The 26,296-nt window shown below is 40.3% G+C and overlaps 2 protein-coding genes across 6 annotated transcripts in view; both read right to left on the bottom strand.

The window, feature by feature from the left end:
- mtcl1 (microtubule crosslinking factor 1) overlaps positions 1-13,951 on the bottom strand; it is a 79,520-nt gene extending 65,569 nt beyond the window's left edge. For all 5 annotated transcript variants that reach the window (XM_082512342.1, XM_082512343.1, XM_082512344.1 and 2 more), the window contains exons 1-3: positions 12,578-13,951; positions 7,639-7,863; positions 6,774-6,932 (exon numbers count right to left, since the gene is read on the bottom strand). In XM_082512342.1, the coding sequence (XP_082368468.1) occupies positions 6,774-6,932; positions 7,639-7,863; positions 12,578-13,411 (1,218 nt within the window). In that variant the 5' untranslated portion in view covers positions 13,412-13,951. The remainder of the gene's footprint in view (positions 1-6,773; positions 6,933-7,638; positions 7,864-12,577) is intronic.
- A 248-nt stretch (positions 13,952-14,199) lies between these two features.
- rab12 (RAB12, member RAS oncogene family) lies at positions 14,200-24,851 on the bottom strand. The gene is made up of 6 exons (XM_082512351.1): positions 24,454-24,851; positions 23,323-23,383; positions 19,785-19,923; positions 19,290-19,379; positions 18,669-18,773; positions 14,200-17,271 (listed from the first exon to the last, which is right to left on the bottom strand). The coding sequence occupies exons 1-6, from the start codon at positions 24,680-24,682 to the stop codon at positions 17,164-17,166; spliced, it is 732 nt and encodes a 243-aa protein (XP_082368477.1). The 5' UTR covers positions 24,683-24,851; the 3' UTR covers positions 14,200-17,163.
- Positions 24,852-26,296: the final 1,445 nt, after the last annotated feature.

Raw genomic sequence — 26,296 nt, 5'->3', positions numbered from 1 at the left:
AGAGTTCCTGCTTCATCAGGATCACTCTATATGCCTTTTTCTGCTCTCAAGCTCAAACATCTGGAAATTTTTAGACCTAGTAAGAATATTAGCTCTTCTCCATATAACTTTAAGCTGCATTAGCTCATTGTTTTGGTCACTACGCACCAGAAGAAATTTACCCGTTTGCTCTTCCAGACAACAGAGCTGTTAGAAAACGGCAGATGGGTGTCGAGGGATAATTTTTTATTTATACATGAAATAGGCTTGTGATACACTACAGTTGTATTTATTGTTTTATTCAGGCTGTGGGTGGGAGAATTGTTTGCAGAATCAAAACAAAGTTAAAACGTTCTCACATGATCCTTACAGGATTACAAGAGTCAAACTTAGTACGAAAATGTCTGAATTTAGTTACCAGTGACCCACTTTGCATTACACGCTCAAAGCACAGATGCAAGATTAGCTTTGCCTTTATAGAGATTTTTCCCCATTTTCAACTATAAACATCAAATGATGGCACCCAAAAAAGGTGGAAACATCTGAATTTTCAACCAGCCATGGCTAGTTGCCAGGTAGCTTCCATAAATACAGATTTAATTTTATAGACATTACGAAAAACTCAGGATACATTTAGTTTAATTTCATCATCAAATATCAACTGTTTTAGATAAAGTATTTTACCAGCTTTGATGCCTGTAAGAGCACTTTAAATGCAAATCAGATGTGAACTACATGCCAAGGCTCACGATTTCTGAAGACTGCACTTAGGATGGCGACAAATATGTTTTTGAATTTCTTTCAAATGCCCCTTCATGTGTCTGAAGACATTTAAAGACACACTTTCATGCTGGAACGGCGAATGCTTCGGGATGTTTTCTGATTATAAAACGACGGCTTGGATACGACTGCAAATTGAAACGTTTGAGCAACACGACGGCGTGCATGGAAAATAAATAAATAAATAGAAAAGGAGAAATTCCATCTTGCAAGGGTTTTAACTTCAAAGGCCAAATGCCTCAGAGTTGTAACGCATGACTCCAGGGTTTCATGCACTTGTCGATTTTCCATTACTTGCTTTGGGTCTCCGATAGCTTGCCTATAGGGTAACAATATTGTCTCCTCTAAAATGATTTACCACTCCACAGTTTAGGCATTCATGATACACATTACTGTTGTAAAATAAAAAGCTATGTGTCAAGCACAGCCTTGATTTCAGACGTGCGTTTATGGTGTTATTCTAATGCCGTTCTCATTAAATCGGAGCTGAAGATGTGGTTTCCACCTGAAAACAGCAGAAATGTGCAAGTAATGGCGTCCTCCTCTCAATCACGTCTACGAAGAATTTCTGCACATTGAGCAAACTGCACAGTGGCTGCGCGATGATAAGCTTTATATGGATGTGTGTCACTGCAGCAAATTTTGAGTCCCTACGCTGCTCCTCTCCTCACGCCTGTTCTCCTTCCTATTGGTGGAGTCAGACACAAGATACTAACTAGGTCAATGAGATTCCTTTACACTCCTCCAACAGGGGAACCACAGCAGAGGAGAGGAGAGGGGGAAGATGTGAAAGAGAGAGGTGTGGAGAAGCAAGGAGAACAGAAGGATCAGGAGATGCTTCTTCAAAGCCAACGCTTTTTCCGCCAAGGAAGGGGGGGAACGATGCAGCAGCTCTGACATGAAACAAATGTCTGTGGTGACTCTCGCTCAGATACGGTTGAGGTGACTTATTAAGAATGCAGGCATTTCCCTCTGAAATCTTTGTAGTGGGGAAAACACAGCAACAAAACAACTGAAAGGTTGGAACTTCTCTTGTAGACACCTTCAGTCTTTATTTTTGGTTCTGCATAAGTGAACCCAGTTATTGTGGCTCTTTCATAGTTAAAAACCAGCAGAGTTGTGTTGCATTTAGTTAGTAGTTAAACTGATAATGCACATCAAATCAGTTCATCATTTGCAAATTTTTGATTCGTCTCCACTGCAACCTGCACATGAAACAAGGCAATAAAAGGAAAAACACACCATCGCTTTGCAAAGATTAAACAAACCCCCCAAAAACACACAAAACAGAAGCTTGCTAATGAGCACAGGTGACGACTCTATGCATCCACAAGCACTTGAAGCAAATCAGCCTTTGGAATACAACCCTTATCGAACAGATTGCATCGTGTAAACAATTTCACTTGAATACATTCTGCGTGCACATGCTCTTCATTTTAATGTATATTTCAGGTGACATACCCTTTTCCACTTCCCAAAAATGGCAGCTTTCAATCTCAAATGATCCTCAGCAGATGTTTTTCTTTATTTATTTAATAATCAATTAGACTGAAAAAAAAACCCCATTATGCACTACATACTGTACATTAATGCCACTGTTTTGCACATGTCTCAACCAACTCTGTATATTTTTTATATATTTTATTTTATTGTTTAATCTATTTAATTTGTAAAATATGTATACACACACACATATATAGAAAAACATATTAGTATACACATCCAGTAATGCATATACTATTATATATTGTACATATATTTATTAGTCTCAGATTTAGCCATTCTTATATTTTGCTTGTTTTACGTTATTGTATTTTTGCACAACTCTGTTGCTTGTGAAGCTCGCACACAGGAATTTCACTCACATGTACTGTACCAGTGTACCTGCACATGTGATGTGACAATAAAAAGTGATTTGATTTGAAAAGAAAGTGGCCAGTGTGAAATTAATTTGGGCTGTCTGACAGACCAGAAAGGCTTTCTTGAAACATCACATCAGGGTCTGGGATCAAGTGATTAGAGATTCTTAGTTCCAGATATATTCTCTTTTTTAGGGCTTCGCTATGACTCGATTAAATCAAAATGAATATAGTAGGACCCACTAATAGTGCCTTTATTTGGTCACCTTCCTTTTTAGATATGTCCTCCACTCAAATTCATTAAGAAGATGAATAATCCACAGATACTGCTGTGAACGGCTTTTATTAGAACTCCTTCAGCAGAACAAACGCTACAAAATCACACTTAAATGCTCTCTGCCTACTCCAAAAGAAGCCTCATCTTACCAGCATAACCCTCAATGAGACTTTATTGATCACTGCTTTCATGACATCTGATGTCAAGTTAATGCTTCAATATGAAAATATCTGACGTGCAACATACCTGGGAGTCACTGAGGGGGAAACCACCGCACAAAGGATTATCCTTTGGCCTAATGAAAGATGAGTTTATCACAGCGAAGCAGGAACTGCAGATAAATCACCTGATGCTCGTGTTCTGCGTGTTGGCATTTCATTAGTTCCAGTTCATTACACACATCAGTGGGCCTTTCTTCAAATGTCAGAATGAAAAATCTCCCAACTGATCACAGTTTGCCTTCGTGCTGACCAGCAACGAGACCATAATTTAAAGTGAAGAAGATCCCGTCAGGCAGCTCTGCTAAACTGTTTGATATCAGGGCCGAAAGCTGTTGTTATAGCGCACGCACACGTGGCCTATGGCCGTCTGCTTACAGCCATCCCATACCTCTCTGTCTTTTTCTCCCTCGCTCTCCCCTCCCATCTGAGCGTACGGAAAAACGCCAGGCTGTTTTATAACAGCCCTTCTTGTTGGATTAATCCATGCTGGGGTGCCAATCTCTGGGCCAGCGTCACATTGTGCAGCCTCCAATAGCCAAGAACAGGCGCAGGGACATGAGGACTTGGGTTTTAAAGGGCAGAGATGCACAAACTGTTGGAGATTAGCCGACCTTTAGCAATGCAGTGAAAAAATTCAAACTGATTTTTTTTTCATAATACTTTTTCAAAACAAATTGAGGATTAATGTGTATAAATATAACATATGCCCAACATCAGAATAACTATTGGCAAATACGACAACATTTACTGATGGCTGGATTTTAAGCTGTTAAATGTACACACACAGAATGAGGAAGAAAACAGTTGATTTTGTTTTTTACACACAGAATATTATATCAATGTTTGTGTTTCACTAGAGGTTTTTAGGGAAACGTGTCAAACATGAGGTTTGTAGCACGGCTCTTTAGATCGCCTTGTATAAAAGCCAAATTCAGGTACAGAGACAAAGATGTTTACTCTCAGATTACACAATACATCTCAGTATCTTTTACGCAAGCACAAAAACTTTAATTAAAGTAGATCAATTAATATAAAATGCGATTTGATTTTGTAGGTCCCACAAAAAATGGTAGTTGTTAGTCTCAACTGGTTGGTTTGTTTGTACTATTGTGTAACTTTGGTGTTTTAGGATCAGTGCAGCAACTCCTGCTTTCATAAATACTTGTATGGTTACTAAAAGATGCTTAATGTAACAGATCAATGTATTGATAGAAACGGTAAAGGGACCGGTACTTATATAACATTCACACAGACTCACACACCAATGGACACATCAGAGGCAACTTGCGGTTCACTATCTTTACCAAGGATACTTAAATACACAGGCTGGAGGAGGCAGGGATCCAACCAATGCTCTTTGGATTAGCCATCTCTGCTCTTATTTAAAGTAAATTTTATGTGTATAAAATTTTTAATCTAATTCTTTATTTCTGAAGAGTTCTTTTGAATAGATGGTTATAATGAACTTGAGCTGAACTGGGGGTTTTTTGATCGACAGTATGATTTTATTTGAGAAGCCCACGTTAAGGTGCTTTGTTCATGCAGTGGTGCTCGTCTGCATTTAAAGTGTATGTTAGCATTCAACACTAGTGATAAAGGAGCTGAAAAGATATCCTAAGAAAAGTAATGGGGCTGACTCATACAAACTAGAACAAAACTCAAAGCAGTGCTGGATTATGTGCTTCCCTTTTCTTCTGTAAATTGCGTCACGGTACACCTGAGTCATGGTTTACGAGGTGTAATTAAATTTGAAAAGGAAATGAAGTACTCCTCAATCCAGTTGAGCTGCATTCTTATCAGTAAGTGTGTTGCTCCTTTCCTGTCTATGACTGATGTTATCTCTGTGACTGAGCAGCTCTGAGAGCAAAGGGCAGTTTCTTAGATTCAGTTGCTGAAGCTGATCGCCAAATAAATTGCGTGTAAACACTCTAATAATTTCCTGAAATGGTTATCCTGAATTTTAAAGCAATCAAAAGACTTTATGCGAGCCCACGGAAAAAGAAATGTGGACCAACTCTGAACACATTTGGGGGTGCTGTATTATAAAAGAGCCAGAGACGGTTTATGTTTTTCTGGGACAAAGCTCGGAGGAAAACACAAAAAAATCATTTGGAGCAGCCGCTGTCTCAGCCTTTCTACTTACTACTCCCTCCACTCCTCCTCTTTGAACAAGACAGTCTGTGTCATCTTATGCTCATAAATGTATGCATCGTCCCACCACCACCGAGCTGCATAAAACTGCACCGAGCCACAGTTACAGAGTTACACAGCACGCCCCGCATTACAGATATCTGAAAAATGTCAAAAGAACAATGTGCAGCTTCCTCACACTGCACTCTCGCTCTTTCCCAATAACTTTCTTTTAAAAGGTTATCAGGATTACAGCAACAAGAGTTGCGTTGACTGCATTAGCACATCCATAGTAGACATGAATTCTGCCTCTCAGTCAGTTCCTGATAAGCTGTCTTTGAAAACAGCGATGTTGCGAGCACTGACAGTTAAGGTCAGAAACATCTTTAGAATATAGATTCTGAACCAGTGGTAGACCTTTCTGAAGGGTACGCAGAAGCATGCAAAGTCTCACGGAGACAATGTGGCATGAGCTTAAAATCAAAGCATCTTCAGCAGTGCACATAACGACAGGAAACGAGTAACAGTGTCATCCTGCTGCCAAAAGAAAGCCACATCTCCAGACTGACCGGTCTGGTATTAGCCTAGTTTTTTCTTTGTTGGCAGATGGCATGTTACCTCCCGTTGTCAGAATCGATTAGTCTAAGCAACTGAAGCTGAGCAGCACTGAGAATAGCTTCTGCTCATCTCGTTACCTGTGAGACGGCCTTACTTCACAGATGCAGTAAACAGTGATATTGAAGTATAACAAAAGCCTAAATTATACTGATACAGCAGCAAAAACACAAAATTAAAATATTTAAAGAACATGGGTAAATTGGGAGTGTGGGTACACTGCAGTTAAAGTGGGAGTGTCCTTCCTAGCACCTAAAGAAGCATGACTTTCCATGATTCAGATTCACCACTAAACTAGAAAAATAGAGCTCAGACATTACTTGGAATTTCCTCTCTGACTTCGTAGCTATCACATACCTTCAGTTTAGTTAGTCTGAAGCTCATAACATCTAGAACAAAATGTTATGTACTGCTTCTTGGGATGTAGCCATTCATTATGTGCCAAACCGTGTAGTGGGAAATGCCATCGAGGTCAAAATGTCTAAACTAAGAGAAGCACGAGAAGCAAGACATCTGGTTTTGACGAGCTCTTTCATTGTTTATTGTTATGAATGTTGGCTAAAAGAAGTTGCTGAACCTCTTTCCTAACGCACATTTATGGGGAACAACTTGTTCACACACCTGAGCTGTGAGTGGGAGGGGTTTTTTGGCCTTATTTTTGAATAATACAGTGAAAGTAACGTGTTCACACATCCTGATGCGAGTGTTTGAGAAAAGATGCTGCACTTAAAGGCAAAATTTGACTGCAGTGACCCTCCTGCTGATCAGGTCAGTGATCACCATTCATCTGAAACATGGTCACATTAACCAAAATTCCTCCTTGTTTATATGTGGAAATCCATATTTACAGGCTGTTCATTTACAGCAAAGCCACAAACTAAACTCTCAACTACTGCATTGTTATTCTCTGACCTCTTTGGTCCTCTCCAGCTCGTTGGCCAGTGCCTGTTTGGCGATCTCCACCTCGATGATCTTTTGTCTGAGCAGCTCGTTCTCGTCCTCAGCTCTGCTGCGTTTGTCCTCCACGATCTCCAGCTCGTTGTGCAAACGTACCGATACATCTTTGGCCACCTAAGGTCACACGGTCCCAAAAGGTTCAAACATAATGCACGTGTTAATATGTTGATTAAGGTACTCCTCTACTGACTTACATCCTAACACATCCACACACGTTTTATTATATAATTTGCTGCCCTATAGGAAAAACTTTCTTTATCATTACTACTATTAAACTGACAGATTAGTTGATAATGACAATGATTATTAGTTTCTCTCTTAAATCAATCTTGTGACACTATCAGTCATTGAACTATTTCAGTTTCCACTTGGACTTCTTGGACTTAAATCTCACCCTCTAGGGAGGTGCAGGTCCACTGTGAAAATAATGAAGGGAAGCTAAGCTAAGGTATATGGGGTTTTTTGGTAAAGCAAACACTGACCTTTAAGTAAAATTAAATGTTGTGCTTTTTTATTGCTATTGATTGATTAAAAATATAGAGCTTGAGGATTGAACTTTTTTTCAGTTTCCCAAATTTTAAAATGCCAGAAAAAGAAAGACTGGCTTAGAGTCATAATGTTGCCACACTGAAAAGATGCTGTGAATAAACTTACAGCTCAGATTATTAATTATCCTAAAGATAAAAATCCTTCTTCATAACTTTGGCGTTATGTGTGAACACATGCAATACTTTGGCATGACAAAATGTCAGTGTAAAAGTGTTGAGTGATGACAGGTGTTACTGCGGTCACTGACAAATACACAGACAAGCTCGCAGACCTTCAGATCCTGCTCCAGACTACGCAGCAGCTCTCCGTCCACGTGTCCGGTCTGAGCAACCCGTAGGCTCTTCTGCTCTGCCTTTCGCAGGCGGTATTGCAGGATTCGGCAGTTTTTATTAGAGCGGTCCAGTTCCCTCCGCAGCTCCTGTACCTGGTAAACCTCCTCCTCCAGATAGCTGTCGCGCACCTCCTCCATCTCAGCCCGCAGCTCGTCCACTTCATCCTGAGAAAGACGGAAAACAGAGGCCGACTATGTTAATAATGCACATTAATAATACTGATATGATTTGAGTGTTCATTTAGAGTACAAAAGCAGAAAAACGCTATATGAATACCGATCCATTCACCATTTACCAGATGCTTGCTTTTACTGAATTAAAATGCCAAAAAGCACCAAAAATCACTTTGAAAGAAAAAAAATAGCCTTGCTGTTTCTTTCCAGAAATTATAATCTGGTTACTTAAGAGAAAAAAACAAAAACAAAAATGCCTCTCATGGTTTGTTATGGGACTGGCATGGTGGTTTGGTGGCTAGCACCAACACCTCACAGCAAGAAGGTCCTGAGTTAGGATCCAGCTCAGGCCAGCTGGGGCTTCTTGTGTGGAGCATGCATGTTCTCCCTGGGTACTCCCACTTCCTCCCACAATCCAAAGACATGCATGGTGATTCTAAATTGGCCATGCATGTGAATGTTTGTTTGTCTCTATGCGTACAGGCTGGTGATGTATCCAGGGTGTAGCCCATCTCACACCCTGTGACAGCTGGAACAGGCTCCAGCACAACTGCAATGCTGAATTGGAAAGTTAGACGTACTCCTGAGTTTCTAAAAAAAAAAAAAAAAAATTCTGACAGACAAAATAATCTGTTTCAGATGTTCTACAGTTATATCGATGTTTTTATTGGTGAAAACGTTTTTGCAGATAATTCCAATTCCTCAAAAATCCTCTTACACTGATTCCAAATTGTATCCATTATTTTCTTAATCACTTATCCTATTCAGGGTCGGAGTGGAGCTATCCCACCTGTGATGGGGCTCCTGGACAGATTGTCATTGTATTGCAAGACTAACACATCAAGACAGACAACGATTTGCACTCATATTCACAAATACGACCACTTTAGAATAACTAATTAGCTGAACCTAGCATGCATGTCTTTGGGAAGAAGCTGGAGAGAGCCCACACAGGCAGAGTGAGAACATACAAAGTCCTCACCTAAAAGATGTGTATGGACCCAGGATTTCCATGATGCAAGGAACACAATAACTTCCAGTTTAGCATGCATGTGAGCAGCCTGCTGTAAAGACCCAGCTTGACTCTGCATGACTGTCTGATCAGCTGTGATGCTGCTCTGCTACATGTGCTGCAGACAGTGCCAAGAAAACCAGTTAGAGCGACTCCAGCAGACAAACAATATGATCAAACCCTTTCGAAACCAACCTAAAACTCTTTTCCTGCATCATTTTGTTAAACCAGTACCAGACAACATGCACGCCAATAGGAGTACATCTGCGATACAGCAATAAATACATAAATCTGGCACAAGTTATGACGCTGAAATGTAAAACTACAGATCTAAGCTCCTCTACATTATATAACACACATTAAACCTGCAATATGCTGACAGTATTGTATTATCCAGAGGAGGGACTAGAGTTTAAGATTTATCCTACACAGTGGCAAACAGAAGACTATGGGGGATTATTTTTTTAATCGTCTCAAAATATTGTGTTTTTGTTGACTATAAATTAACCACCAACATGTAAGAAAATTGCAAAATATTCAGCCTCAGATGAGCAAGAAAATACTATTAAATTTCAAAGCATACTTTAAGCTAGATTTTAATAATAAGTCATTTTTCCCTCAGACAGCATCTCAGAACAAAATAAGAGATTTCATCTTCTTGGACTTAAAAAAAAAAAAAAAAAGAAAGTTCAGACAAGACAGCTGAAATATCCAATTAGAAAATAGTCACAGAAAATAGTTTGGTTTATTTTTCTGTTGACCAGAGTCTCGGAGTAATAAAAACGTAAGTGGAACACTTGACAAAACCATCAATGAAAACGGAAATTGTTGGTTCTTCTCATTACTCTAAAAAAGATGACGTTTTACAGCTACACGTATTTTAGTCCTAAACTATCAATTTTAAATGGTGTGTGATACAAAAATATAAGAAAGGCGATACAGTCTGCGGTAATATACGGTGGTAGATTACACTAATACTTTTATATGATTACATGAGTTCCAGTAATGCAGGTACTATTAGGGCTGATGATGTAACATTACTAGTTGGTTCTAAGCATCTTATCTTCGGATTGGATGCATTCATATTCTCCAGCTCCTATCAACGTAACATCGCAGTCTGGAAAAAGGGAGATTTATCTGCAGTACCGAGGCACTACTGAGGTTTGTTTGGTGACCACTGAGTTTGCCTCCCATCTCGACGAATCAGTTTGTTCTGTAGATTTCCCCCGAGACGATTCGTCCTAGGACTTAAGCGCCACTAGATGAAAAGACAATTGGACGGAGAAAAAAAGAGAGGGAGGGGATGAGTATGTCAATTAATGAAAACTAAATCTATCCTCATTTGGATTGGAAAAGCACACAGTCCATTGTTATACGAGGAGGGCCCCGGAGGAAGCAGCTAATGACCTCGTACGGGGTCGAGCCAATCGATGGCCAGGTTAAAAGAGTCAGAGGCAAGGCAACATCCTGGGAGCATGTGTATAATCGCTGATGTTTATGAAGGGTGTGCATGCTGGGTCACCGGCACTACTTCTTCCTCTCTTGGAAGGGTGGATATTTTGAATTACCAGCTGCTTTAAGAAAGCTGGAGATGTTTGTTTGGACTTGTATTCACGATCAGTGAAGACCTGGAACAGATGATTTTACGTATCAGTTTACCTGACAGTTATTTTATTTGTAATTGATTTATTGTTCAATCCAGAAAGCTGGAGACATATTTAAACATTGACTACCATCATTTTTAGCATGCTTTGTCAAATCAGTAATCCAGAACACTAATGTTATCGATTTACATAAAAGTTAACATGAAGCGAAATAGATGGAAAATTTTATGATCATTAATGAATATATAATTTCATTCTATAAGTTTTAAAAAGCCAGTGGAACTAAAACAATAAGACAACCAACTGATTGACAGACCAAACAAACAGCAACAACACTGATTTTTCATGATCTTAAAGTTGAAATTTTAGTACATTTTTAAAGTAAAATAACTATATTTTTATACTATATAAAAAGGTACATTTTATATGCTTATAAACATTTGAAATACTTATGGATGGGGCTGAAAGTAATTTTGATAGACTAATAACAGACCAAACAAGTAATCTTTCCGGAAGTGTCAGTCAGATAATTAAATAATAATAATAAGATAATCTGTAAAAGGTTCCAGCTATTCTTCTTCTCAAACAGATATATTTTATAATTAACTTTGAATTTATTTTTATTTTTTTAAAAAGCTCATAAAAAGGTTTTAAAAAACATTTTTTTTAATCTTGTCAACTTTCCAAAATCAAATAATATTGAACGGGGTAGAAAAACAGCAAACCGCCACATTTATGCTTGAAAAACAACAATCAGATCGCTCGCTGATTAATTTGCTCTTAATTAACAATTAATCACTGCAGCTCTAATTAAAAAAACAAAACTCTTTTGTCTTTTGGTAGTAATGTAATGTTGTCATGTATATAAATACCGTATAAACAGACAGATTTTTATCAAATATCGCTCCCCTATATCTCCCCTGTCTCCCTTCACCCCAATCAAAACTGCCAAACCATCAGAAATAATAAATTCCCAAGAAAAATAAATATGTTGAACATTTTTTCCATGAGGATAAGATGCAGCAGAGATGAGGGCTCCCATACATTTTTGGGCCATGGGGGCTGGGGCGTGGTAAAGGACCTCAGAGACCCAGCTGGCAGGCTGACAGCCAAGCAGGAGGGTGTTTGAACCCTGCACACATGGGACATCTGACTGTTATCAAGTCCTGTGGGATAAAGCCATTACAGCGGGAGCCAGTAAAGCTGATTAACTCTCTTGTGTCTCCACCGAGCCAGAGAGAGACGCAGACATGCGTGATCAACTTTGAAATAATACTCTCATCAGTAACATGCAAATAAACATTGAATTAAAAAAAAAAAAAAAGGCTGCAAGAGTGTATGCCGCATTAACTGTTTGCCTCCCCCTCCCCAAATTATGTGGATAACCTACTTAAGGGGGGGGGATTCTGCGTATAATCAGGTCCACTGAAGCTGCAAACAAAGCATTATATACGTACACCCTCTTAAAAACAGAGGTTTCTGAGATCTAACTCTTGGTTAGATCCGCAGACACATGCATTCGTTTGTCATCCACTTATGTTCTGAACACAACTCCAAAAAGTTAAGAAATAGCAGAAATAAGATCTGCACCGCATCTGATTACAGTGTGTTCGCATCATTACGCGCACACACAGATGTACTTATGTATGCCCCAAATGCAACAGAGTGGAAAATGGATGTTGAGACTTTCTGTCAAAACAGACTTTGGTGATTTGACAGCAACAATATGAAACACCTAAATTTTAAAGGGCATACTAGGATAAAAACCACTATCAATGTAATCCTATTGATAAAGGTCAAACCAGCAGGGAATCCCGGGAAGGTTAAAAAAATACGAGTGATGACATGATGAATGGAGAGCGGGGATTTCGTGGGGATGACAGCTGTGCATCATGGGGAAATGTCTTAGGATTGTAATTATGCTTCCAATTAGTGAGCAGGTGGAAGTTCAAGGACACTTAAAAAGAACCCATAGATGTCCTGTGACGGGACCGATTTTGATTGGATAGCTGCTCTGGATGGAATGTGGAAAAATGCACACACAAAAACAGTGATTTTTCTGTAACTTGTTGAAATCAGGCTGTCATACCTTGAGGTAGTCGTTTTCCGATCTCAAGTCCTCAATTTCCCGTTGCAGGTCCTCCTCGGTTGCTTGCTTGGTGCTTGGCAGTTTGGATTGTGCGCTTGCGGAGGGTTTCTCCTGCTTGTGTTTCTCTCCGTGCGAGCCCGGAGCGAGCTGAGCCTGAGACTTGCTTCCCTTGGCGGCGGAAGCCTCGGTTGTGCGCGGCGGGGCAGCAGCTGTGGATGCGGTAGCTTCTGCTCCCAGCTGATCCCGGTCACTGGAGCCGGTACCAGACTCGGCGTCGCTACTAGCGGCTGGTGCCAGCCTCTGCTCATCCGATAGCGGCTCGGACGGGCAGTCTGACAGGTCTGAACTGCTGTCGGTCTGGCTGACTCGGCCGAGAGGCGCTCCGGTCGGTACCCGGATCGGGGATCCATGGCTGAGAGGGCCCGGAGAACCGGAGGCTAGTTTTCCCTTCTTGCCTTTGGCGAAGATCGGACTGCTGGTGCAGTCCGGCTTGATGCTGGCGGGTTTGGGCTCAGCTGCGGCATGCTGTGGCACCTTGGTGGGTTTTTTCGCGACGGCAGACTTGGTGTTACTTTTTGCCGTGGCTGCTTTCTCCTTGGCTCCGGCCGGGGTGCGTCTGGAGCTGCGGTTCAGGTGGGCTAAGGGCACTGTGGCAGACTGCTGCTGCTTGCTTAGTTTGGGGGATTTCGGTACGATGGCAGGTGGTTTGGCACCGCGGGTGTGCACGTCTTTGAGGAAAGGTCTGGCCGGTGAAGGCGCTCGGTTCAGTCGCTTCTTCTCCAACTGGTGGTTCTGCGGTTTGGTGTCGCTGCCAGAGCCATTGGAGCTCTCCATTATACACCGACACCGGCAGCAGAAGGCTGATGACGGAAACGATCAATCCACAGCGCCGCGGAAAATCTCTGACATGTGAAAGCAGAATAACAGCCAGGTTTCTCTACCTTCTTCTTCTCCGTCGTCGGGTTGGAGATGCGCATCCTGCGCTGCGCTGGGTGCTTGTATGATTACTCCATCCTGAGCGTGTTCACCAGGGTGTCATTGTAGTCCCCTTTGGAGGAAACGCTGCAATAAACAGGGATTACTGGGACGGATGGGATGACAGACAGGTTGCATCTGCAGACAGGCTTGTAAGACTCAAGTTGGAAAGAAAGGATTAAGTCGGAGTCACACACGCCTCTTCTCTTCTTACACACTCCGGGTTTCCACTCCTCTTTTCCACCGGGCTCGGTATGTTAGACCCCAGTGTCTCTCACCCCTTCTCACTCCTTCCAATCTGACATCAAAAATCTGCAATCGCTGCGGCGAGGCACGACGCCCGTGATTTTCTCCTGGGCGCATGCGCCGCTGCTGCTGCTTCACAAGCACCCAAGCACACCCCTTGTTTTCTCCGGGACCAGGCGGGACCAGGTCTGACACGCTCTGGTGCGCATGTCCTAATGGCACGCACACTATTGGCTATTGAACACCTTCACGCGAGGAGCAAAGATGACCAATAAGTCTCCACGTTTATAATCCTTAGTATTAAGTAAAACATCACTTTTTATAGCATCTTGGACGACATTTGGAAGTTCCCAGACCCAAAATTTAACAGAACAGAGACAGTCAAATAAATCAAGACCATAATCTGGTAATAAATATAGACATCTTTAATTGTATTTCATTAGTTCAAGAATGCCACAAGTTATAAATACCATAAATCTGCTTTAAACATGCCAAAACCTCTCAAAAACAGGTTTAATACAAAGTACAGTCTTCCATCTTAAAAGATACATATTTCAAACAAAAGCACTTTTTTAATGTATATTTTAAACACTGAGTAGTAAAGTAAGGCTTGGGCTATTAAAACAGAGACCACAGGGTTAGTGCGAAATGCAAAAAGTCAAAGGAAGAGGGACAAATCAAATGTTTCCTTCCAAAAAACTCAAGAAATCCTCAGCTAACATTTCAAAACACAACCTTTAAAACCCCAAATTTTCTGATAATTTGTATTCAAAGGTTGTTTTGCTGGCTGATGGTCTTATTGCGAGATGTGCTTGGATGACGGAGACGGCATCGCATTTTCAACATCTCCGTTTTGGGATGAACGTTTTCATTTGTTAGAATACATAATGTGCCATTTTATTACCACAATAGCTCGACTTTAACATAAAAATTCAATCTAAAAACAACAACAAAGCAAGAAAATATTAACTAAAGTCATTCCTTTTGAATCGGTTCATTTGAGCAGTTTTCCTCACCCTCAGACTCGAGCTTTTACTGCAACATCTAACGAAACACAAACACAGCGCTACACTTGAAGTCATATAAGGAAACAAAGACGGAAGAATTAAAGTGGACCTATTATGCTTCTCCACATCTCAACCAGTCACATTGTGGTGATGCTTGCTCAGAAATTGAACTGACTCAAAATTTTAAATCAGTGTATGTGCAATGAGTCAAGTTTAGGCTTCAGACTGCTCTGAATATTCACTTTCAGACCGTTTAAAAAAACAAACAAAAAAAACACGGTTTTATTGCTGAGATCTGAATGTGACCGGACCAATGAAGTGCAATATCTTGTTTTTGAGATATTACACAGAAACTTCACCCATCTGCCATTCAAGTGTTGTGAATGTGATGGGCAACCAATCAGAATATTTTTGGATTAAAGCAGGGGTGTCAAACATGAAGCCTGAGGCCCAGAATTGGCCAGGCAAAGACTTCCATCCAGCCCAATGGACGGCTTTGGAACATCTTAAGGTTCCTATAAAGGTTTGTATGATTTGAATGAATAAAATATGTTTATTCTGTAATTTTACATATTTATTTATTTATGCTGACAGATTTCATTCACTTACTGCAAAATGTCTTCATCGTGTAGAAACTCTGTGATGTACTGTTGACACTTGTTTTTCTTAGATTAAATGGGATTAAAGGTGTAGTTAAACATCTTCACACTGATTGAGAGGGGAGTTTTGCTGGTCAGGCACACTTCAAACCAATTTGGGCAGTATGTGGCCCACCATGTAAAATTAGTTTGACATCCCGGGCTCAAAGTGAGGGGTATGGGAGCTTAAACGACTTGTTTCAGACGATGGATTAACCGAGGGTCTTCACTGAAGCCCAGTATAAGTGAATCATGCAAAGCTACTCTAGTAGAATCCAAGAATACAAACATGAAAGCATAATAGGTCCCCTTTAAAGGATTTAATCATATACAGGAAGGCTTAGATTATATGCACTGCCTAGTATTTCTGAAAATGTGAACGTAACAGATAATCCACACACTGGTCCGTAACAAACTGCCAAATAAAAATCAAAAGAAAAAAAATGCAAATGACCATTTTAAGCATTTTTTTAAAGAACTCAAAGCCAATCGAGCCACTAGCACAACAGATAGGAACCGACCAAAGATTCCTGAGTCATTGAAATACTAATCAAACCTTCCTGCATTTTTCCCTCCAAAAGGGAAACACATGTTTTTGTCTCTAACCTGTATCTGAATTCAAAGGAAAAGACAAAGCACAAATATTAGTAACAAAAACACAACAAAGGCTGACCCACATATGCCAGTGTACTATCTGCTCTGATATACCCGCCACAAACACAGGGAGAATTCCCTTGTACAAAGACAAATCCCTCAAAGACTACACTACCCATCTCTCCTTGCAGCCCGATCGGGTGTGGAAGCGTTCTGAGCAGCAGTGCCGAGGCCAGATCCATCTTTATTAGTGCTAAGCTACAAGTCGTGTACTTTCCTTTTCTGCATGTCAGCTTAACTAGCGAAGATGGATTGTAGTGCAAAACATTACAATTTATACACATTTGAAACAAGCAGCCATTTTAATACTATTAAGGCAAAGCAATATAAACTGATATGATATCACCACCACACAACCCCTGCTGCTGGCCACAACCACCTGCACCATGTCCAGTCATTACAGAAACACACTATATTTACACCGTGTGCTTTTGTTTACCTTGAGCCCCTTTGAAATCATACATATTAACGAGCACACAAAAGTACACTAAAACTATGTACCTGCAGCCTCAAGAGTTTAAACTAAGCAGGGAAGCCGTGAGATGTTGTCATCCCTTTTCTGTGAGCTAGTAAATGCAGAGATAACAGACCCAATGTTAAACTTGGCGTGATGATAAAGGACTACCGGAAGCAAACAAGTTGTAAGGCCCTCAGTAATCGCCCTCCTCAAAAACAAAGCAAAAAAAAAAAAAAGCGCAACTGCTACCAGAGGACTCTCTACCTGGAAGGCACCTGCGGGGCACAACTAGCCTAACCGTCTGAGCAATGAGGTAGTCTGGGTCAAGTGTTGACAAAAAGGTGGAAGGAAGTGGGTGATTCAGGCCTAAGTGTTAGTGTGAAGCAGGTCATAGTGTACAGTTACAAAACAGGAGAATAATCAATGGAAGATAACACTGCTTGTTTAAAGAGTCCATGCATTTCAGCAGTCACTGATTCCAAAGTGCTGCTGTGTGCTGCCCCCCAGTGGCCAGATTGGTACTCTGCATGTGTGAGCTGTGTGTGTGTGTGTGTGTGTGTGTATGTTTGTGTGTGCGCGCATAGGTAGGGTGGGGGACCACTCCGACTCTCAGCAACAGCGCATGCGAGGAGGGGGCAACTCCGGTGGCACTTCCGGTTCAGGCTGCAGAGACAGGACACTGTTGGAAAGCTCCTTGTTGGGAACTTCCAGAGGCATCTGTTGGATCACAGACAAAGTGACATCAGCAGCCGCCAAACAGAGTGTGACAAGCAACACCATCGACAGATAGATTAAAACAAACAAACAAAAGACTAAAGTAATAAAACAATATGATGGAAAAGAATCAGATTCCTTTAACAATTTTCCTGTGAGTGTATTAGGCAAGTTTTTAAATAGCTCTTCCATCATCTAAGTAAGCGAAACAAGGCAAAAAGCAAACACATGACAAGACAAATGTCAATTCAAATTTAATAGGCCACTAAATGAATGGTGCGTTTACACAAGTCATTCCCACACATGTCCTGCAGCACCGAGCTTTAATGGACACTGAACAGCTGCAAACACAGACAAGTGATCACTCATGTTACAGTTCTCTGAAGTAGAGGTAATATGCAAATGCATATTTGGTGCTTTGTAGCATCTCTGCAGCAGAGTATATGTAGTGTGTTACAAAAAAAACAAAACAAAAAAAACTGGCAGACATGCAGATGTGTGCAGAGCCTGGATCTGATTTTGTAATTTGGACCCGAGTGGACTCCCACATATGTACATAAGTGGAAAATATCACACCCGCATAAAAATGAGAACACATATATCAAGCGCAGTCAGTCTTCAACGTTCCCGTATCCCAATACAAAGTCTACATGATGCCCAGTTGAATCAATAATGAGAACAGCACAGATAATAAACCGGTGGTTTGGAGTGGACGTCACATGTAATGACTCCTGCACTTTCTACCCAGGCAGCATCCTCTCCTGAACCTCAAAGAATACTTCCAGCAGAGAGATCGCATTTGAAGCAAATCATCTCCTGCTGTGTGCTACAATTGAAAAAGGGCACCTTTGCAAACATTAAGACATGAAGGCATGATTTTATGGACACTATCTGGAGTTCATGTGTGAAAACAGTCGGTTTGGTTCAGATCAAACAAATTTCGGATGTGTTCCATGCACTTTGGTTCCAAGCACACTCCAGTGTAGCCTTTTTGGTGTATTAATGCACAACTGACAAATCAGATATAATATTAGTATGAATGGAAGAGCTGAAAAACAATAAAATCAGTGTGATGATGTCCACTGTCAAGATAGTGAGTTAATCACTTCACCATCAAAATATATGTATCATTTTTACACTACTTGACTCAGCTGATAAATTACTTCTATATGATAGAAAAGAAATAAGTATTTATTGCTATCAGTCACTAGAATCTGAGCCCCTCTACATGAGTTTGGTTGCGCTATACGATGACATCACCAAAAATGTATAGTAAATGTTTTATGTGTTGATCTACATGACTTCATGTTTACCCGTCTACTTTCATTCATAAAAACTCAAAGTGAACCAAAATGAACCAAACATTGTGTAAAATGTATTTCAGGCGCACTTAACCTCACCTTGCTAAGAATGTCGTCCACAAGCTTCAGGAAGATTTCATCCACATTAAAATTATCCTTCGCACTAGCTTCGCAGAAGCGCATTCCACTTATTCGAGAGGCAAACTATAAAACAAGTGAAACAAAACGAGCTCGGGGTTAGAGTCGGCATGGAAACCCAAACTCAATCCTCAGGAGCACAAATTAAATTGAAGAAAGCTCCAAACACTCTTCAAGTGCACAGTTGATTCACTGGCATATTATTAACTCAGTTTTTAGTATGAAGTACATACCTGTCAAACTATTTGCATTACAGATTTTTTTGTTTGGGTTTTTTGCTGTCAAATAATCTACTGTTTGGCCTGTTTTATCTAATCTTAGATGTTTAGATTATTCAGATTTGTAAAATACTGGTGGCTGCCAGTACAACCCCTCAGCGTCCTGGTAGTTCCACCAATGGTATCAATTTCAAAATCTTATGTCATCTTTTTCTCAAGTTATTGGACTCACAAATTTGTGTGTCCAGCCTGCCTGCCCGGCTGGACAATGGCAGCAACCCCATTAACCTTTTGCGGCTGACAGGTAAAACCTGAAGGTGCGGTGCAGTAATAAGACGGTGAAGGACTTTGCTGTTGAACCCACCCTCTCTCCTTGTTGCCTGGAGATGATGCGATCAGTCTCACAGTCCAGCTTGTTCCCGACCAGCAGAAGCTCTGCTTCCTCTGAGGCGTACTGATGGAAAACAGACCACAGCAGACACAAGTCAGGAAATCACCGGCCTACCGTCTCACAAAAGTCAAATCAGATTACTGCAGTTAAATCTTCATCATATCATATCACAGACAGGAAAATCTACAGTAAAAAGACACATATTCCCACACATGGATTTTCAAATACTTATAGTATTATTCAGCACAAATCATTTGAACTGAGGGGCAACACCAAGGTCTAGTTTTTGATCAGTCCCAGTTGGAATTGGTCCCCTTTATAGAAAAAGGCAGAACTGTAGGATAAATATCATGGAATAAATAGATAAACTAAATTCATGTTTCATTTTATAAGAGAAAAGGGAGGAGTTGTAATAAAAAGAAACAAAAACATAATACACACTCTCTGACACGCTGGACTTTAGTTTACCTTGTCAATCATTTTCATCCACTTGGGAAGGTCCTCAAAGGTCTCCTGTTTTGTGATATCATACACAAGCACAATTCCCTTGGCTCCTCTGTAGTATGCTGATGTGATGCTGTTGAACCTCTCCTGGCCTGCGGTGTCCCTGAAAGAGATCACACATTATAAAAACTCAATCATGTGAGAACAGATTAACCCATAGTTTTTTGATTGTGTTTTCCATTAATTAAATTTGATTAATAGGTAACTGGTTTTTAAAGACAATACATAAAAGTGTATGAACATGTAATTTCTGTGGTAATTTAGCAGAAATGTTACATCATAAATTAGTGTAAGAATTTGTCATTTATTGAGATAGTAGACATGCTATTGGTTTTAAAACACTGAATCACTGTCTAAAGCTTCACATCGTCATCTATTAAAACTAAACAGAAAAACACACCACTGAAGAGTTTTGTTCCAAAATGTCACTTTTAGACTTTGAAAGAAGACGAGATAAAGTCGATATTAGCAATATAACTGTAGCAATATTAGCTATTACGGGTTATTAAATACGCATGCACTTTATAATGTTGCATTTTCGGAAGGTAACTCTTCAGTTTCATATTTAATTTGAAATATGACCACACTCGGCTGATCATCCGAGTCTGGACTGGCAGCATGACAAGCAGTTTGAGCCACACTCACAGTGCAGTGTTACTGTACCTCCAGCCAGATAGTCTCTCCCTTTCCCCCTGTGAGTCACAGTCAGGCTTATGAGCAGAAGAGCAGACAGAGACAGCAGCACAATGGCAGGGTTAGGTAAGGTTGGGCGCGGCAGTGTTGGAGCTTGATGTGAGCAGTGCAACATGAGAAACATACACACAGTGATACTCCTCGTCTGACAGGTGGAGGACAGGCAGAGGTGTGAAGGGAGGATGTGCTGCGGTGATGGTGGATGGGAGCAAGACAGATATGTATGGAAATAAGAGATAGCGCTCCCACATTTTAACCAAGCATCGTCACACACTTGCATGTAATAAGTCTGTAGCTGAAGCAGCTCTTCAGTTGTTGGACACCAAATGTTTTCAAAATGAAATCAGAGCCTAACTGAGATCACAAGACGGCAACAGGATAACAGTATCAAATAACATCTTGTCACTAATTGACTGAGATATGAGACAATATGAGACTGATTTAAGATTTCACTGCATACATCTGTGATTTCTGCAAAGAGCACATTACATTTAGCTATTTAGTGCGAGTATTAAGCTGCAACAGCACAGTATGTAATGTTTGTAAAGTCACTGTATGGTTAACGCTAATTACTCAATGACACTAAACACAGTCTAATATGTACCATTAACTGACTGATAATGCTATTACTAATTATTTTATTAACAAACAGGGATGTAACAAACCTCCAAATCTATAGTTTTGGTTCATGCTTCAGTTTTCCTTTAGAGCAGATAAACAACAAAAAGCTGGAATAACCACCAACCTCAGAACTCCACCACGAAGCAGGATTTGGTGCTTAAGTGACTTCAGGCTTAACCCTGGGTTTCCAGTTTTACATCGCCATGGTAACTAATACACGTACGCACACGTAACCTGCGCCATAGTAGATCACGTCCAAGACAAAAGGTCAGCATAAGACCTAGCGACCAAGCAATTGTCTGGAAAAGCCCTTGCACCTCAGTGTGCAGATACTAAGAGGATCTACAGTTTTTATTCAGAACACACAGATCCTTACAGACACTTTTAGTCCTCGCTCGTTTGCTTGCTTCCATTTACCTTTCTTATAAGCCTGAAGCCTAATATTAACTTTACATGCAATTTGCATTTTCCCCTAATATGACTTGGTCTTCTGTTTGTTTTTTTTAAATACATTGGAATATAGTATTACTCTCATTCTCTGGGTTGGCCATGTGAAGCCAAATTTGTTTTTTCCTTGTGAATACAGTCAGTTTGACTGGAAAACCCAGAGCTGACTTGTCAAGTTGATAACAACCCTGGTGGATTGCCTGTGTTAGGGTACGATACAATTTTGCAGGCATTTGCATTACGTGAGGAAAATAAAGTCTTCTGCTACAGTAAGCCCAACTATTAGAAAAACCTAATGAAGTGTAGTCTGCATTACATTTCTTATATTTATTAGTACCAGGATCTGTGGATATAACTATTTCAATCTGGGCATGCCACCAAGGACCTTCATCAGAAAATATTTTGAACACATTAGGTCATGCTGTCCTTACTAACCACAAAGAGCTGCTGGTGGACTGGCCAAGGTGAGACTTCACTGACGTCACTCTCAACCACTGATAATAAAGTACACTCATTGCAACCCACTGATGGGGTCTGGATAGAATCACTACTATGCTAAGAATAGCATTTTCTCTGTTTTGGTTTTACCATTTTAACCACACAACTATTATAATATTTTAATTAGGAGGAGGTCGGGGTACTAAGGTTCTAAGCATTTTTTCACCCCCCATGTGTTTATAGGCCACTAGTGCATGTCATTAACTATTGTGCATGCTCTTTCTTTGCTTTCCTTTTTTTTGCCTTCTTTTACCCTTTACCCCTAGATTGGTGATAGTAGATGACTCTGAGCTCCTGTTAAAAGGGAGGTTTTTCCCTCCCACCATCAACAAGTGCTTGGTTAATAGGGGATCATTTAAAAGATAGTCTCACTACCTTACTATATAACATTGAAACAACTGTGGTTCTTAGTTGGTGCTACATAAATAAAACTGAAATAACTTGAGAAAAGAAGATTGTCGGTACTGGAAAATACTTTATTTGTTTCTGTTGATGGATTTCCAACCTGTCCAACCGGTGTACCCCGCCTCTCACCCTATGATAGCTGGTATAGGCTCTAACCCTCTAAACAGGATAAGTTAAAACAGGGATGCATGGCTGGTTGTTTTGTGGGGGAGTGCAGGAACAGATCATGCAGGAGCTTTGACAAATGACACCCACTCAGTGTAACTTCACAAGACAATTTCCTGCTTTATTCTCACATGGTCTCTCAGTTCTCCTAGGTCAGATCTGACAGATTCAGACACGAATCCACCGAGTCTTGACTACATAATTTCACAGCTCATAGGTACAACCTTTAGGAAAGTAGAACCATTTATGTTTTTAGACAGCCGAGGTAGGTCAAATGCATTCACACAAATCTAGTAGTAACAGCTTAGTTGTTAGGCGAAAAGAGCACACCAGCACCTGCAGATACTCAAGATATCAGTAAAGAAATAGTGACGAGATATTCCTAGTAACAACAGCAGTACCTGATATAAACAAGCAATCTGAAACCTCAGACAACATGGTGAGCAATGATGATGTGGTTTGCATGATGATGTTTACTAGTGAGATTCCCACAGGAGACACTGGGAATCTGTACAAAAACATGTTGACATGGAGAAACATGCAAGAAACACAGCTGGAATACACCCAGTAAGCCAAACAGCAGCTTTTGTTAGTGAAGCCTGCATGCTGATAGGACGGACAGAGAGACAGAGGACATGCAACAGGCAGGAAAGTAAAGGAACTCCTCACTTACCATATCTGTAGTCTAATCTTCTTCCCTCTCAGCTCAACCGTCTTGATTTTGAAGTCAACTCCTATGAGGGAACCAAAACATGTGAACAAAGGCACAAGTTCAAGACTTTGCCCATAAGTTCTAGTGTTAGTAGATTTAATAGATGTGGAGCACTCACTGAGCCATCCACAAAACAATACAAGCCACATTGCATCACCCAGCTCGTCTGAGGCAACTTTTTCAGACAGGCTGGGAGACTGTAAAACTATTCCCTCTGTGGTACCTAATCAAAGAAGCATGTTATTAGTGACACATCTCACACAACTTATGAGCTGTGTCAGGGAGTGACAGGGCACAAAATGGAGCTCTGCTTTAGCAGCTGCTTCTTTTAGACTATTTTGGGACTGGACACTATGGCTGGCTGCCGGACTGGTCATAGGACTGTTTACCCAGCTGTATGTATAAACAGATCTCATGTGTATTTTTAATCTGCAAACATGACTGGCAATTTGTCACATGGCAATCTCGTGTTTAGTAAGTAAACATACCAGGGGTCAAATAATCAAATAATTAAAGAATGTGTTTTTATGTAGAAATATGCAACATCTTAGTTCTCTGTGTAGAGATATATCAGTAAAATCAAGGTGGTATTGGATAAGACTACTTCCTGGTTAACATAACCAAAACAGGGTTACTAGAAGTAAACAGTAATTCAGACCCATAATACCTATAATATAATATTCTGCAAATATTATCAGAACAGTAATAAAGTACAATTATTCATTTGTATTTAATTAATAAAAACGCTGTCCTTTAGCAGAAGTCTAAAATCTCTACATGCAAACGTTAAAAAAGCTTAAGGAAGCCTAGTTCATGTGATTGAAGTCAAAGGAAATGCTATTGTTACTTCAGTCACCATAGTCAACTGGCTAAGATACTGTTATCAACATACCTAGCGAGCTACAGCTAGCATTGGAAATAAAGTTTAGTCGCTATGCAAGTGAACTTGGAGGATTTATGGTCACTGGGCGCACCCCACAGTAGTTTACGCATTTCTCCTCGAGTATTTAGCCAGAGCCCTTCTACATGTTGTAGCTGATTAAATGAAAAGTAGTCGAAAAAACTAAATCTTTTAATGCCTTCTGTCCTCACCTACGGTTGACTTGCAAGCTTCGCAGAAAGTGTCGTCGGTAAATCTTTCCATGAGACTTGTTTTACCAACACCACGAGAGCCAATAATGATAATCTGAAGTTTGAAATCAGCGGGTCTGGGAGGCATCTTCCTGCGGCGTGACTGAGCCCCCAGAGCGGGGGACGAGTTCGCGGAGCCCCCGCCGCCACCGCCGGCGGCCCTCCGTGGAATATCATACCTCGGATCCATCAGTAATCCCACATTTGTGACTATAAGACGAACAGACAAATAACCCTAACCGGTTACAGAAACAACACAAGCCGATATCTCCAACTTTCTTTTGTCTCTGATGAAGTTTGCGAAAGTTTGTCAGTCGCCGACAGTTGTTGTTGTTCAGCCATTAGAGACCGGGGCCATCGTGATGTCATTTCCGCTTCCGGTGGCTATGATTTCTATTTTTATAAATTTTATAAAATTATAACCAGAGACCGCTTAATCACTTGTAATCAGACTGTATTACTTTTACATGTTATTTTGATTTATTAAACGTTTTCATTAAAAAGGCACCAAATATTAGGCCTGCATGTAGAGAGACATCCTCTTATAATTGATAATGTCAATTATAAGAGGATGTCAGTTATATCAATTATAAGATTTCAGTGCATAATCTGGTCCTTATTAGGTCTTACAATTGGGTAAATACAGCCTCAGAAGAATTACAAAACATGACATATTATACCATGTAATTATTTATTTAACAAAAATTAAGTCAAAATGTAGAGGTTACATGGTAAAAATAAGTACACCCTCCCTTCTCCCAAAAGAATTAAGAGGGTAAGTAGAGGTCAGATCCTGATAATTGAATGCCCTTGATTATTTAATCACCAGCAACTTTGAGGATTTCTATAAAAGCAGACGTTTTGGCAGTTTGCTAGTCTGGAGCATTCGGGTGTGTGTTAACACAATGCCAAGAAGGAAATACATCAACACTGATCTTACAGAAACAATTGTTGCTTCCCATCAGTCTTGAAAAGGTTCTAAGTCCATATGAATTTCACTGAATTCCATCATTCTACACCGAGAAAGATTATTAACAAGTGGAAAACATTGATATCAGCTGTCAGTTTGTATCCAGAGTGGATGTCTAAGCAAATTAAGCAAATTAAGCACAGGCTCAGGGACTCTCAGGGAAAAAAACAAGAACTACAAATTCCACAGACCTCAGTAAGCATGTTAAATGTTAAAAGTTCATGACAGTACAATTAGAAACAGAGTGAACCAGTATGGCTTGTTTGGAAAGTTTGCCAGGAAAAAGCATCTTTTCTCTAAAAGGAAGACAGCACGGCATTGGTTTGGAAAACTGCCTCAGAATAAACCACCAGACGTCTTGTGGCATGTCTGGCAGAACCAAACACAGCATATCAGCACAAACACCTCACACCAAATGTTACCACGGCTGCAGATTGGGCTTGTTTCATAACCACAGGATCTGGACTCCTTGCAGTCATTGAGTTGATCATGAACTCTGTATACCAAAGTTTTCTGAAGTCAATTGTGAAGCCATCTGTCTGACTGAAATTGGTCATACAACTGGAGAGTGAGCCCAACATATAACACAATGGCTGACAAAAGAAAATAATAAAGGTGTTGCAATGTCACAGTCAAAGTCTGGAATTCAATCTGATCACAGTTTTCCAATGAGACCTTAAGAGAGCTGTGAATAAAATGATGCCCCGCAAACCTTTATTATTGCTTCAAACTATCCCTATAAAAGGTGCTACTGAATCATGGGGTGCATTCAGTTTTTCACACACAGTTTCTACATTTACTTAAATAATGGCACAATGTAATACATCATGTTTT

This window comes from Aulonocara stuartgranti (assembly GCF_965226115.1).
Source record: "Aulonocara stuartgranti genome assembly, chromosome: 18".
In the NCBI taxonomy this organism is placed as follows: domain Eukaryota; kingdom Metazoa; phylum Chordata; class Actinopteri; order Cichliformes; family Cichlidae; genus Aulonocara; species Aulonocara stuartgranti.
This window is presented reverse-complemented; position numbering and strand designations above follow the sequence as displayed.

Excerpts from the sequence above, each read along its gene's own strand:
- rab12 (XM_082512351.1), bottom strand. The coding sequence starts at position 24,682 with ATGGATCCGAGGTATGATATTCCACGGAGGGCCGCCGGCGGTGGCGGC. Across the intron at positions 19,380-19,784 it reads GGATGAAAATGATTGACAAG|TACGCCTCAGAGGAAGCAGA; the intron begins GTAAACTAAAGT and ends GTTTTCCATCAG. Across the intron at positions 18,774-19,289 it reads CCAGGCAACAAGGAGAGAGG|TTTGCCTCTCGAATAAGTGG; the intron begins GTGGGTTCAACA and ends CTTGTTTTATAG.